Genomic DNA, 14,945 nt, shown 5'->3' on the forward strand with positions numbered 1-14,945 from the left:
CAAGCTGAATTTAAATTTCACAGAATGCAATGCAGCTTAACCCTATACTTACGTTTAGAACTGAAAGTTAAAACAGACGTTCATAGTTATCATAGGAAAAGGGATCTACTACTTGAGTAAAGACCAGTCAATTCCATCAAACAAAAACACTTGTCAGAATCCAGATATTCAACTAAGAACATAATAAGAGGAATAAGAGAGAACTAGAAACTTGATCAAGATCAACAATCCATAACTGGTAACACAAACAGAAGGAAGAACCATCGCATCAACAGGATATTTTCCACCATTGATAAAAGCAGGCAAGTAATTGTCTTGTCATTTCCTGAAGATTTTTCCATGATCATCATATGTTTCACAAATTGATATGACATTTTAATATTTGGAGGTCCAGAATTAGATTCAAACTACTACAGCACTAAATCCAGCCCCATCACTGCTGGGCACATTGAACTCTCTGTCCACCACTAGGCATATCATCATCTTCGTCATATGCCTCCTGTTGTGAGCGCTGGTCCTTCCTTCTCATTTCCTCTTCCATATTAACATCGTGCAGAGTAGTCTCCTCACACTCATCCAGCTCCATGTCTGTCAACATACTGGATGGCCTTGGAGGCAAAATTGCCTCGAGTGCCTTAACCTGATCTAAAGTCAGAGAATCAGGGAACTCCACATTGAAATGGATGTATAGCCTCCCCTTCATGAATGGTCGTTGGTACATGGGCATGCCCTCATCATTAATTGCCTTGAATGAGTCTGCATTAAGGATCAACAATGAGTTGTTTTGCAAACAAACATCTAAGTCAAAAAAATTTATTCTTTCACTTCACCTACCAGGCTTGACAACTTCTCCAGGGTTCGATTTTATAAGCAGCTGCCTTCCATCCAAGTGTGTTAGTACAAACTGGAAGCCACAAAGAGATTCAGTGAGGGATAGATTATGTTCTACAATGAGGTCATCTCCCTTTCTCTTGAATTTAGGATGCTCCTTCTGTTGAAGGACAAAAACTATATCCCCAGTGATTGTATCAGGCTGCAAGAACACCAAGACAATCAACCAATTGAATATAATGATACTCAAAGACAAAGGACACCAACAAAACAAAACCCACTAATCAAAGGATTAAGGACATACAGCTTCATCAGCTTCACCAGGGAATGTAATTTTCTGGCCATGTTGCATTCCTTTCTCTACTATAACCTCCAACACCTTCTTTTCCGGAACAACCTTCTCTCCCTTGCATTGGGAACATCTATCCTTATCACTAATTGCCTCACCAGTACCCTTACATTCATTGCAAGCATGCTGCATCTGCTGAATCATTGATGGGCCAAGCTGTCTTATTGAGACCTTCATACCTGTACCCTGGCAACCAGGGCACTTCATTGAAGCTCCAGATTTCGACCCCTTGCTGCCATTAATGCGTTACAAAGTCTTGAGTCAGCAATGTAATAGCAATACAACAATTTCACATACATCTCGCTACAGAAATGAAAATAGAATGCAAAGTCTTGGTTCATATTTCAACATTTTTATGTTATAATACCTTTGATTTATATTTAAATAATACGACTTTCTCCGTTCAAAAAAAAAAAAAAATGATACTGACTTTCAATATAATTCTTGATCAAACCGAAAAATTCTGTTAGTCATTTAAAAATAAACTAAAAGTTATGATTCTCAAACTTGGACAGTTATTTCCATTCCTACTTCAATTTGAAGGTTAGCAAATACATGAAAGAGACAACTCACCCATTGCATTTGGAGCAAATCACATTGCGGGATAGAGAAAGCTTCTTCGTAGTGCCAAGATACAGGTCCTCCAACGAGACTTTCAATGGATGTACCACATCCTCTCCCCGTCTCTGCCTCCTTCCCCGGCTACTACCACCTATAAAAACAAGCAAGCACATAAAGTAAGACCTTATCCAAACAAGATTAGAGGTCACATAAACAAACATAGCGCATCGAAACAGGCATAGAAGTATGTGATGTTTACCTCCTCCGAATGGGCTCCCCCCAAAAAAGGATTCAAAAATGTCAAAGGGGCTATGGCCACCACCACCCCCACCCATTCCTTCCTTAAGCGCATCCTCACCATATTGATCATATATCTCACGTTTCTCAGGATCACTCAAAACCTCATAAGCCTGGGCTAGCTCTTTGAACTGCAATTGAAATTTCAATAAAACAAACGATGAGAACTCTAAATATAGATACTCATCAGCCAAACATAACAAGAACAAAGAAAAAATTGTAGAAATTTTAAAAAGAAGCAAAACAAATTCTAATCATGCCCTTTTTGTCAATTTCCTAATTAAAGGTATACCCAGAACAGAAATATTCGACTGACATAAACAAAATTCAATCACCTTCTCAGGATCGCCTCCTTTATCAGGATGGTTCTTGATGGCGGCTTTCTTATAAGCCTTCTTTAAATCATCTTGTGAAGCGTTCTTCGACACCCCCAATATTTCATAGTACCTTGTATTATCGCTCTTCTTCGGTGCTCTGCCGAACATCTTCTTCTTCCTCGATCAAAAACAGAAAGAAGGCTCTGGACACGCAAACGCAACGAATATTTCACACAGCTTCTGGCATTTTCACCCGTATGGTGAGGCATTTATATGAGTGGGGATTTCACTCGTAGAGAGAAGGCTCTAGAATTCGCTTTGTTTCTCTTTTGTTTTTGGGCCGTTGGATCCGCTTATCAGTTTTGGTCTTGGTCTTCTTCTAGTTCTAGATCCTTCCTTGAAACCGCCTGCCTGCTTCGTTGCGTCCCGGAGGGCAAGCAAGGACGAAAAAGTAAGGTAAAGCTAGGTGTGGCTTAAACATTACTTTTACGAATAGCGTGATTACAGTAATTTCCGAAATTAATACTACTTTATTAGGAAAAATAATTAATTCAACCAAAATAATTAATTCGTCTTTATATTTTATTAATATTAATTAATAGTCCCAATGTTTACTACCCGTTGAACCATAAAAGGTGAGGGCAAAAAGTTAAATTTATTATCTTCTTTTCTTACTTAATTGTGATGTTATTTTTGTCTTTTCACACAATTTAATAGCATAATAGGAAGAACAGTTAAAGTTCTTGCAATTTACAAAATACAACTAGTCTGTTTTATCTGTTTTAAATTATATTAATTTGTCCTTATATTTGCTTATGTTATATCATTAGGTCTTTTTGTCCAATTTTTACATCTTTCCCTGTTAAGTCGATAAAAAACAAGGAAATCAAATGAGAGATACTAAAATATTGTACCAGAAAAATACTATGTAGTCTCTAAAGCTTAAAAAATATAAATAATCCGTCTTATATTTTTTAAAATAAAAAGGAAATTTAATGAAAAAAATATAAAAATTAGGCGAAAATACCTTATAGTCTGACGGAATTAAATTATAAGAACATTTTAATTTATATCCTAAAAGACAATAACAAATTAATTGTATTTTGCAAACTACAGAAATTATAATGTAATTTTTTTCAATCAGGAAAAAGTGGATAAAAGCACGGAAATAAACCTCAAAGACCATTAATTAATTTTAATAAAATACGAAGATAAATTAATTAATTTGATCAAACCTCATAGATAAATTAATTATTTTCCATACTTTATTATTATCATTTTAAAAATAAATTATTTTATTAGTAATGTTTGATTCGGCCACTTTATTTTGTAGCTACTTCGGCCCGTTGGACCTTCTAGCGAAACTAATGTTTGATCCATCCAAGTCCAACTGTATTGTTCTTCGTGTTTTTTTTATTTATTATTTTTTATTATTACTTTTTTCATTAAACGCCTCAAAAATAATTACTGTCGTTTATGTAATTTTTCGTCCAAGCACATTATTATTTTTATCTAATTTTAAAGATTTTATAAAAACGCCCGCCGTGGTCATATAAGAGATAATTTTTTTTTTTTCTTAAATCCCTCTAGTTGAATCAAAATTTAAACTATAAAGGCTTAGATTTTAGATATAAAGATAAAATTGTAATTATCTCCTTCATGTAAAGTGTCCTGAAGTATATATTAGGAAGGGATAATATAATTGCATATGATCAAACATTAATTAATTAATAATAATAATAAGAAGAAGAAGAAGAAAACTTATCATAAACTCAACAAAACAAATTAAAAGAGGACAACAAATTACTAAATAGTTAGAGGATAACTTAGCGATTACAAGATTATTAATAAATTTAACTTGTACCTTGGAGATTTTAAATGATATAGACATATTCTCTTTATAAACATTTAGGGGTTTATTGGATTAAGATTGTGTAAGATTTTAAGAGATATAATTGAGTTTTTATAGATTTATATACAAACATTTAGTTTGATTGACTTTGATAAAATTACAATGAATTTATATATCCAATCAAAATTAATTTTAGGACCTAATTGTCACGCCCAACTCTAACCATCAAAGAAATTGTACGCTTTGGATCAAGGCAAATCCATCTCATACTCGATTAGCAAAACTCGAACCACCAAATAAATTGTATGCTTTGAATCAAGTCAAATCCATCTCATACTGGATTAACAAAACTCGTACGAAGAATCTCTCAGGTGGTCACTCATTCCGGGATTTCCTTTAAACGAGCACGTTTAATCTTGGTGTTTTTTCAATTCTCTAGATTATTCTACCAAAAAGCGTCTCTATTGATTAGTTTTCCCTTTTCAATATATGATCTAATTCATTCATTTGTCCCGCATTCCACTATTCTAGTTAGTCTATCATCCTAGAAGCTAGCTGGAGCTTTGCTCTATCCACACTCTTAGAATCACTTTTTGCCAGATCGAATGTCACACTAATTAAACAAATTAGAGGTTTTTTAGAGCCAATTGAAAAACAATGAGGGATCAGAAGGCAAAATGTGTTACCTTCTTTAAAATCATTTTTTTCTTCATTAAAACCTTACGCCGCCGATAATGAAAGGCCTGCAATAGCTAGCGTTGCCGGTAGCCATCTCGCATTTCTATAACAGTTGCAAATGTGGTCGAAAGACCACAGGGTTCTTGTCCCTGGACCAAACAACAACTGTCTTGTCAGAAAATCGCATGTTTATATATATATATAACTGAAAACCAGCAATCAACGTTAACCAGGACCTACATCTGCTGCAAAGAGGCAGCACATATCGAGACAGGCCCAATGCATAGCCGCTACCTGCGGCTCACAGAGCCTGGTGGTCCAACCGCAATCAGGGCAAACTTAAATGAGTATTTAAAATGGTTTAGAACAAATACGGATAGTAAAAATTTAAACGGATATCTATACATATAGTTTAAAATTCGCAGGTACCCGTTCACTTCCATCTCATTTAAAAAATTTTGAAATCTTTAGGTTGGAAGATGAATTTGTGAATGAATCTTTTATTCATACATAACACTCTAAAATTCAATGAAATTAATTATTTTATAGAAACTTTCCAAATCAGTAATTTTTTAAATACCTTCAAATTTATATGGACGTTTAAAAAGTCAAAATTGAATACCACAAAATTTTAATAGACTTCAAAAAAATCTTGATTGAATACCATTGAAATTTTAAAATCTAATAGAATTTTATTCCCATATATCCCTTTAATTATAATTGTTGCTCATATTCCTGAATATTATTGTAGATAATAAACAGATTTTTTGATATTAAGCATGGATGGAGGTAGGTTAATCTTTTAACTCCAAACTATTAAGCTCGATGGAATGGCGAAGCATTATTTTATAGTATGATCCTATTAATTAATTAGTATTTTAAATAAGAAACTTAATCATAGTTAATTTTCTGTTTTTTAATAAATATTTTTTATTTAATTTATAGTATCTTTTGGGATTTTTTAAACTTTTCGTTTTTTATTTTTTAAAATCGAATTAGACTAAATTAGTGGTAATAGATTTTCAAATTAATTGGCCTTATTTATCAATTAAATGAAGACAAGCTCAATAAATTAAGGGTTAGGAAAACAATAATGGAACTAAAAGTTCCTCAAATATGTTTATTGTATTGTTTTTAATTTATGGCTCTAATAATTATCATCAAATCACTCCAAAAATTAATTGATTCTAAATTCAACCGCATTATTGCTTTTTGCCCCCCAAAATCGAATTTATTATTTATTTATTTCCCTCCAACTTTATTTAATTTAACCTTTAACTTACGCGGCTGGTTTCTAACGTACGCCAAAAGCGATTTGGCAATATCGCTCTCTGTATCCCGTGACGGACTCTCTCCCTTGTCGCTACTGCAAGCGTGACAACGACTCAACTCCAAATCCACCGGTCTTAAACGACGTCGTCCCGATCACGTCTGCCCCTGTTGCCGAACTATTAAAAAAATAATAATAATAAAAATCCACTCCACCGGCGCACGCTAGCCGACACCGGTCCTCACTCCCTCCATTCGCTCTTGGCTTTTATGGCCTTAAAAGAATGAGAAATATTTCGTAGAGATAGTGTATTGTGAGGCTTTCTGAATCCAATTATAGGGAGATATAGAGAGAGAGCTTTTACAGCTTTTGAATCCAATTCTGGTCCTGTAAAATTGACACTGTGTGTATGTACGTGTGTTAGTGAGTGCCGTTTGACTTTTGTTGACTGATTGATAGATCAACGGCCGTAAAGGTACTTCCCGCTTTTCTCTTTGGCCTTGGTTCTGTGTACTGTCTTCGTCTCTCATAGAAATCAAGATTCAGGTGAATTATGATTTTCAAGGTCATGATCTGTGGATCTATCTACATTGCCTACCTGTTTAATTTGTTCATTCCTTTTTTGTCTTTTGAAGTGCATTTGACGCCGAATTTCTTAGTTTTCACCACACTTGTGACTCTTCACCTTCAAATTCTACTGTTTGGTGGGTCTTAGTTGTTGCTTTGAATTGGTTTAGTAGTTTATGGAGTTAGGGTTTGGATTTTTTTGTAATTGAAAATTCTGCACCGAGTGAGAATTAGATCTTGGATGTAGAAGCTGCAATATTAGTAGATTATAAGGATTTGGTTGAAATGTGTTTGCTGTTGAGCTTATTATTGTTTTTGTCATAATTTTTTTCCTGGTGAATTTATTATAGGAAAGACGAGTTGTATGCACGTTTTTTTTTTTTTTTAATGAGGATTATGAGTAAATATAGCAAGCTATGCATTTCAGGGTGCAAGGAATGGGGAGGTTGATTAGCGGCTTGGCATGGCGTTTGTGGCTTGAATTTGGTTATTGAAGTCACTATTTCAAAGCAGTGCAGGTATTTGATTTTGGAGATTGCTTGTGAAAGGTTGGTGACAAAATTTCAGGGAATTTTATTTTTTCTTCCTCAGAATGCTGCTTTCTACAATTTTATGTTTTATTTGAAGATACTGCAGCTACATTTCAGTTTTATTTTCTTTTTTTTTTTTTTAAATCTTACTTATGCCAATTCCTCTTGTCAATGATAGACATATTATTGAAGTGTTTCTGCTGAAATACTCTAAATATTATTATTATTATTATTATTATGGTCAGCATCATCATCTTGACTAATCTAGTAATGGCTAACTTATTGATTTTACTATGATTCCAGTTTCTCATCAATAATAGAATCCACTCTAGCATTGTTTTTGAATGTTAAATTGGCCAATATATGATGCGCCCTATCCTATTGCTAACTGGCAGTCTTTGATTTTATGATTTTAATTTCCAACTTGATTAATTATAGATTAGCGGAATTGAGCCTGAACTGTGGAGCACTTTAGGACAGCATATCTTTTCTCTTTTTGTTTGTGTTACAAAATGGAGTTCTTGTACTAGGTTTCTGAAATAAAATAAAATAAAATGCCTTGTTTTTCTATTTACGTTGTATTTATATTTAGTTTGAGGAGTATTTCAGCAGAAATATATGACTTCTTCTGAATTCAAAGTACTTTTTGCTCTTAATCTATTATCCTCTCTGTGTTGTCTGGAGCTGCTGGCTAAGATCAGTTTCATGGAAAAAAAAGGTCATTCTAAGTTGTCAATTACTATGCTTTGGCAGGTTTTGTAAATTATACGCAACAGTGACACTACTATGGGGGTCTCAGGGAAATGGATTAAAGCATTGGTTGGTTTAAAGAAGTCAGAAAAGGCACAATCTTCAGAGAAGGGTGACAATGTGGGTGTTATTATTTTCTTTATTTTTCACCCATTGTCTGTCTGGCATTGAAATTGAAATTGTTTTTCTGGAACACACCATTTCAGATACTATTGCAAAATGCAATTTGAGATTCCAGTTAAGCTGTTTTATGTATTCATTCATTTTTATGACCAAAAGATGTCAAATCCATCTTAAAAGAATTTTAGTTGCCTCTGATTAATTTATTCAAGATAGTGATTCCTTCATCAGCAACCACAACAACAATTCCACATAAGTATGTTGGTAATATTGTTGTTATGTGTTTTCATTTTGCCTGATGATCTGAGTCATACTTGAACTTGAATTATTTCTGTTCTTATATTATGATCATCATAAACTTTAGTGTAATGAAAAAATATCTCTTTAGCATAATCTGAAAGTCATCTTCTCTTGTCTTCTTTCTTGTGCAAAATTCATTATAATTGTTCTGTTTGTTTGAAAAAGTAGATGAAGCTACAGGGCAACTAAAATATGCTGTGATGATTATACTAGCTCTTTGAAGTTGCCACCAAATTCCAAGAAAATAGTTATATTAAAATGCTTCTTGATCATTTTGCCATTTTTACTTTGTTCTTCAGTCATCACAGAGGACAACTACTAGTAAGTTCCGGCATAGGAGAAAGCATTCAGTTGAGATTGATGCTGATAAACTTCAGGAGTTCAGTGACAATGTTGCTGAACCAATTGGTGAGGCCAACATTCACTCTGTCCCAGATGTTTCTGAATCCCCTTCTGCTTCTCTTCAAGCACAGAATGTAGCTGATAATCAACAAATTTTGAGAGAAGAATGGGCCGCTACACGAATTCAAACAGCTTTTCGAGGATTTCTGGTATTAATCCTTGTGATATCCCACAATCTAACTTGTGAGAATTTAAAGCAGTTAATGCTGATTACTTGTTTCATTATACACTATAATAACATATATATTTTAGGATGAACTGATGGATTGTAGTGTTTTTACATTATGTTGATGTCAACTTGAACTTAACATGCGTCAACTACATTCCTGAGCTTTATCCTTTGACTATATATTAGTTTTTGCATATCCATCTGTACTTATTACACTATTTAAAGCTTCTATTTTCTTTAAGATGGCCAAGGAAAATAATAGAGATCCAAGGTAGGTAGGTAGGTTGACCATGCATGGAGAAAAAGGAATTTGGACACGATTTGGTTTGGAAGTTTTCAAATAAAGTTGGCTCATTATTTAAGTAATTAGATTCATGAATGGTTACTTACTTGAACAAGGATTTGAAATTCCACCTCCTTATAGACATTGCAAATTTACATTCAATAAAGTTTTTTATTCACCTACATGAATAAAACCTATACATTATCATGTTCAAGTTCAGAATTTTAAATCATTCTATTGTTGTGGTGGAAGAAAAAAGGGTGGATGTTCTATTTGGTCGGATTTATAGGAAATGATACAGCAATATCCTGAAGAGTGAAGACCCATGCAATTACCAAATAATAGACACGTGGAGCAGTTCTGCAACATGATTTTGATAGAGTAACTGTTCTATCTTCTAAGACCATAACTCTTATTTGTTTACCACACTAGCTAATTTGGCTCTTCAATTCTGTCTGCACTGTAGTACAGTTTATCCATGAAAAAGTTCTTTTGCTTTGTTTAGTACTGTCTTAAGTTGCATTTATGTTAATTAGGTTCTCACTAAACATTTAGTGTTATAAGTCTACATTTACCGTTAAAATTCTGAGTGCTCAAATTTTAAAATTGGAAAGGTGACTACACTGTATGATACCAGCTTTGAAGTTTTTAATTTTCAACAATCTGCTCTCAATATATTATTCTGTTTGATGATCTTAATATCTGAATGCTTAAAGTTATATTATGAAAAATAAAAAATGAAATAAAATAAAATCAATATGTTGAAATTGAAACTCCTCTGTGTCTTATGATATGATGATGGTGCTGGTGGTAGCCGGTGGTGGCTGCAGCCGTGACCATGGGGATGATGTTGCTACAATTTTAAACATTCATGGTACTGTGGGGGTAGCATTGACCTTTCCTCCTTAGTATTCTCAGTAATATGTTGCATTCAATAGATTTCTTTTTGCTCAATATTTTTTTAGTCGGATAAACCGTCGTAACTCGTAAGTTTTTTAATAAAGAATGGGTTGGGGCTAGGCGGTGGCAAATTTTGGCATATCTTCTAACATTTTGGGATAATTTCAGATTAGATCAAACTCTAAATGTCAAATCATTATAAAGCCAATCCTGCATTTACAAACTGTTACTACTAAAACGTTAATTGATTTCCTTCAAATTCTTCATTTCTCCATATAATCTCACAGAAGAGGTTTCCAAAGGAAGCTCTCATCTGATGAAGTACACGGGTTTATGCACTCAGTTTTTACTAAAGGCAGTAATTAATATGTAAATATAGTGTTTAAATAATGAACCTTAGGTCGTGAATTCTCTGTAAGATTGTTTGATATATAACTATCTCATACAAGCCATATGCCAACCTAAAGTTTATTATGTGAGTAATTAAAATTCTTAACCAATTTCATCAAACAAAAAAGTAGGTGGAGAGAAATTACAAAAAGAGATTTCATTTACTTCTCCAGTCATGATGATTTGTAAAGTCTATGTTTGGCATTGTTACAATTTAAAGCTGCTGGTCCAGGCTGAAATAAGCCCCCAGATCAAGGCATATGGTTCCATTTAATGAACCCCCCCCCCCCCCCTCCCCTTTTTCCGATTTAATAATTAAATTGGAAAGTGTCAATATCAGTCAAGAATAATCTTCTCAATTGACACAATATTCTCTATCTAATTTCTTTTCTTTATGCAATCTGTGAATATGGTATAGCAGATGTATATTGTACTCCTCAATTTATTACGTCTTGATAACTTCTTCTTCTTCTTTTTTTTTTTTCTATTATTTTAAGTTTGTTCGACCTTAAATGTTTTTGTAAAAATTGAAAATATGGCAGGCTAGAAGAGCTTTACGAGCTTTAAAAGGATTAGTGAGACTCCAAGCACTTGTAAGGGGCCATGCTGTGAGAAAGCAGGCTGCAATAACTCTTCGTTGCATGCAAGCTTTAGTGAGAGTTCAGGCTCGTGTCCGGGCAAGGCGTGTTCGCTTAGCATTAGAAAGTCAAACAGCTCAGCAAAAACTTCAGCAGCAGCTTGCAAATGAGGCTCGGGTTAGAGAAATAGAGGTAAACACATTGAAATTCTATTAATGAGATACAAAATTAGTTTGCATGTTTATATCTGTATATGGCATCATTCTGTGTCATGCATGCTTGATGTCTCATAAAGCATCTCCTTCTTCCCCTTCTTTTTTCTTGCAATGGATTTCAATGTTGGTCATGCATCTGTGGTGATAAAAGGGGACTCATTGAATGAAATTGATATCAGGACACAGGACAAGTGGCAGCTGTAAGTCCCTCCAGTATTGGCAGCTCAAAAGTTTTCCTTCTTTCTTTCCTACTTTCTTTAGGAAACATAGTATTTTCCTCAATATATATTATTCTTCCATTTCCCCATCTCCTTAAGGCTTAAGATTTGTGCTTATGACTTTTTTTTCATATTTTCTTAGGATTTATATTTAATGCATTGTTTCCTGCTTCTTTTAGGATTTATCGTTAATTCCTATTTAGGATTGCATTTGGGGCAGCAAATTCCCTTGCAAATATTTGAGGTTAAGGTATATTTTGCAGTTATAGCACCATGTCAGCACATATGTCGAAAATGTATAGTTATGGCATACACAGTATTCGTCCATGCTATCAAATGGAAGCGTTAGACATCTGCTTACTTACCCATTGTTGTTTTATCTCTAATTTTTTAGGTTAGTAAGTGGTCCCATTTTCTTAGTGTGATCAGTCTAATAAACTTCCAGTTGAACCTTCAACACTTGGATTTTTTTTCAGCTTAGTGTCTTTATGCTCTAAGTGCTGGATATCACTTTTAATCATACAGGAAGGGTGGTGTGATAGCGTAGGGTCTGTTGAAGAAATTCAAGCAAAGTTGCTAAAGAGGCAGGAGGCTGCAGCTAAGCGTGAGAGAGCTATGGCTTATGCTTTGGCTCATCAGGTAAATTATGATAATCGATTTAGGTAGTGCTGTGTATGTTTGATTAATTGTTTTTGCATATATTTCAATCTGTCTATGGTGACGGTGATAGCCCTTAGCAGAGGCTAGGTCCTCTTAGCCTTCCTCCTACCAAAAAATAAAAAGGGAAAAAAGGTCCTTCCCATGTATATTTGTTTAATTCCTGCTCCATACTGGTTTCCCATTAAAATTATTTGGATATACTGTTGAATTGCCTCTGGCTTTTTTTTTTTTCCTACCACAAGCTGATCTTTAAACAAATAAGATTAAATTTCTTCTGTATAGTGGCAGGCTGGATCCAGACAGCATGCTGTTCCAGCTGGGTTTGAACCAGATAAAAGTAGTTGGGGATGGAACTGGTTGGAAAGATGGATGGCTGTCCGTCCATGGGAGAATAGATTTCTTGACATAAATCTGAGAGATGGGGTTATGATTCGTGAAAATGGAACACCTGAGGGTAAGAATGGCACCAAACTCCAGTTAAAGTCTTCTGGCAAGAAGCCAGTTGTTTCTAGTGTTCAACCAAACCTTTCAAGTCAGAAGACAGGCCCATCCAATTCTGATGGCAGTACTTCTCCTAGCAAGTTAGAGGAATCCAACACTCTTTTTGCAAAGCCAAAGCCAAAGCCAGTCCTTGAAGATCTGACTGAAGAAGCCCACTCAAAACCTGGCACTGTTCAAAGATCTCAAAGCAATCCTAAAGAGAGGTCAATACAACCAGATAAACAGGCAAAGAGGAGAATGTCTCTGCCTAATAGTGGTTAGTATTCTCGCACTCTCTGCAATTTGGTTCTGAATTTTGTTAGTAATCTCACTCTTCTTGGTCCTATAAGTTTACTTTTAAGGATTGGTGCTGCTCTTTTCTATTTTTAGGTTCCTCCTAAATTTATGCTTGCTTCATCTGAATGCACACGAAAATCCGGCTTATCTGCCTGCATGAGCATGTCTGGCTCAGATTGTTGAATGTTTTGGATACAAGTAGTCACTTGTATCCAAAGAAGATAAATAATTGTCAAAATTGTTTTACATAGAAGTTACTAGTTATGTGTCAAAAGGCTTATACTTCCAGACAGGTAAAAATGTTAGACTTACCTATTTCCTTACTTCTTGTCTAAGACACAGTCAGTCAGTAACGAGTTTAGAGGGGGGCATTGGGGTACAGCTGTACTTGCGTTGGGTTGGGCAGGTTGACCGTCCAAACTCAAACTGGCCTTATCAACAAAGAACAATACAAAGCAATTTGGTTTGAGCATTGTTGAGGGGTTATGTTCAGTGTCATTGGCTTGAATGTCACATTTAAAAGCTAGCAGAACATGAATTTCGAATTTCATGGAAGACAAATATTTTGGCATTAAACCATAATAATGGTCAATAAAGCTCATGAGATGGAATTCATATGAAACGATGCCATGCGAAGAGGGGAAGAGAAGGATAGAGTGAAAGACTGTTTAGTTAATGAATATATCTAAGAAACTAAAAACATAACAAACAAGATAAATATGAGGTGGAAAGACAAGCAACCAGTCTATCTTTGTTTGACTCAGAGAAGCATCAGACTTTAGATTGGGAGACAGAGGGAAGGAAAGATTGAGAAAGAGGGGCGAAAGATGGTTTAAAGAAACAGAAGGGCGACTTATGATTTAATTACAAATATAAAATTTAACTTATAATACAACACTATTAATGCATGTTGGGTTTTCTTGGTTTTACAATTTTTGGAACACGAAGCTAAAATTGAATTACTGAATACACCATGCATAGGTAGTGGTATTTATATTTCATTTATTGAACTTTTTGTTTCACTTCACCAAATTGTAACTATTTACATCCTATTGTTCTTTGGTCATTTTGGATTCTCTTTTCTTTTTTCTTACCTTTTTTTTTTCTCATAAAAAAAAATCTATTAAAATATACATAATTTCTAACTAATTATAATTTTTATTAGCTATAATGTTGCAAAAATTCTTGTTAGGGCAAGAATTTTCATCCTCGACTCATCCCTGCCCCAATTTACTCAAAACAGATGATAACTTGTATGGCTAGTGGCCAACAGATTAAAGGTCATGGAATGTTTTCCAGTAAGTAGCAATATTTTCATGCTATTTATGCTTTAATTTGGTTTAAGCAGGAGGAGGTGCTGGGGCTCAGGCAGCCAGGCAAAGCAGAGTTACTGCTAAAGGGACAGCAGGCTCTCATAAGTCTGCAAGGGATAAATCTAAGTTAAATGGTATTGGGGACACAAATGCTACAAGAGCTGTTGCACAGACTGTTGATGTGTAGCATTGAGAATTCCATGGAAGATGAGTTATTTAGTCTATGCTCCATTAATGCTGCTGTATCAGTTTGTTGTATATATAGGGTGGATGTTGCAAGAGGATGCAATCAGATTGCTTTCATTCGTGTCATAAAATTCTAAGTTGGTTTTGATATGGCAAATTAGAGGTAGGTGGCTTGGCTTGTCAGAGGAATAAGATGAGCAGGTTTGGTACGTGACTATTGTAGTCATTGTTATTTATTGTTGTTAATTTTGTGATTATTCAATATTTTTAATTTCAAATTTATGGTTTTCAGAGCATTTGGCCCTGGTAGCATTTGCTACTGTAAGTTTCTTCTTCCTCTTGTTTCTCCTGTGGTGAAAAGGAAAGTGCTTTTTCCCATGAACTAGGCTTTTATTGTAAAGCATTTTTTGGATTGGCTGAAGTATTCGTCTA

At 34.4% G+C, this 14,945-nt stretch overlaps 2 protein-coding genes across 8 annotated transcripts; one reads left to right on the forward strand and one right to left on the reverse strand.

The window, feature by feature from the left end:
• Positions 1-289: 289 nt before the first annotated feature.
• J2 (DNAJ homolog 2) lies at positions 290-2,625 on the reverse strand. The gene is made up of 6 exons (XM_012210969.3): positions 2,374-2,625; positions 2,001-2,169; positions 1,754-1,892; positions 1,136-1,412; positions 835-1,033; positions 290-756 (listed from the first exon to the last, which is right to left on the reverse strand). Exons 1-6 carry the CDS (start codon positions 2,521-2,523, stop codon positions 434-436), a joined length of 1,257 nt encoding a protein of 418 aa, XP_012066359.1. The 5' UTR covers positions 2,524-2,625; the 3' UTR covers positions 290-433.
• A 3,629-nt stretch (positions 2,626-6,254) lies between these two features.
• Positions 6,255-14,809, forward strand: IQD5 (IQ-domain 5). Of its 7 annotated transcripts, none has more exons than XM_089723153.1 (8): positions 6,255-6,630; positions 7,150-7,270; positions 8,006-8,122; positions 8,722-8,973; positions 11,109-11,336; positions 12,103-12,216; positions 12,520-12,994; positions 14,207-14,346. In XM_089723153.1, exons 3-8 carry the CDS (start codon positions 8,039-8,041, stop codon positions 14,275-14,277), a joined length of 1,224 nt encoding a protein of 407 aa, XP_089579279.1. In that variant the 5' UTR covers positions 6,255-6,630; positions 7,150-7,270; positions 8,006-8,038; the 3' UTR covers positions 14,278-14,346. The 7 variants fall into 7 exon arrangements, with proteins under 7 accessions (XP_089579279.1, XP_089579274.1, XP_089579276.1 ...); XM_089723148.1 differs by lacking the exon at positions 14,207-14,346 and adding an exon at positions 14,363-14,809 and having other exon boundaries at positions 6,265-6,720; positions 7,150-7,240; XM_089723150.1 differs by lacking the exon at positions 14,207-14,346 and adding an exon at positions 14,363-14,809 and having other exon boundaries at positions 6,265-6,701; positions 7,150-7,240.
• The last annotated feature ends 136 nt before the right edge of the window (positions 14,810-14,945 follow it).

The sequence above is a fragment of the Jatropha curcas genome, chromosome 1 (assembly GCF_041381405.1).
Source record: "Jatropha curcas cultivar XTBG-Jc1 chromosome 1, XTBG_Jcur_1.0, whole genome shotgun sequence".
NCBI lineage: Eukaryota > Viridiplantae > Streptophyta > Magnoliopsida > Malpighiales > Euphorbiaceae > Jatropha > Jatropha curcas.

What these genes read in the sequence shown, in the direction of transcription:
- IQD5 (XM_089723148.1), top strand. Translation starts at nt 8,039, where the DNA reads ATGGGGGTCTCAGGGAAATGGATTAAAGCATTGGTTGGTTTAAAGAAG. An exon ending in CTTCAGAGAAGGGTGACAAT is followed by an intron (nt 8,123 to 8,721) that starts GTGGGTGTTATT and finishes TTTGTTCTTCAG; the next exon opens with TCATCACAGAGGACAACTAC. An exon ending in CAGCTTTTCGAGGATTTCTG is followed by an intron (nt 8,974 to 11,108) that starts GTATTAATCCTT and finishes AAAATATGGCAG; the next exon opens with GCTAGAAGAGCTTTACGAGC.
- J2 (XM_012210969.3), bottom strand. Translation starts at nt 2,523, where the DNA reads ATGTTCGGCAGAGCACCGAAGAAGAGCGATAATACAAGGTACTATGAA. An exon ending in AAGGAGGCGATCCTGAGAAG is followed by an intron (nt 2,170 to 2,373) that starts GTGATTGAATTT and finishes TTTCAATTGCAG; the next exon opens with TTCAAAGAGCTAGCCCAGGC. An exon ending in CTGGTGAAGCTGATGAAGCT is followed by an intron (nt 1,034 to 1,135) that starts GTATGTCCTTAA and finishes GTGTTCTTGCAG; the next exon opens with CCTGATACAATCACTGGGGA.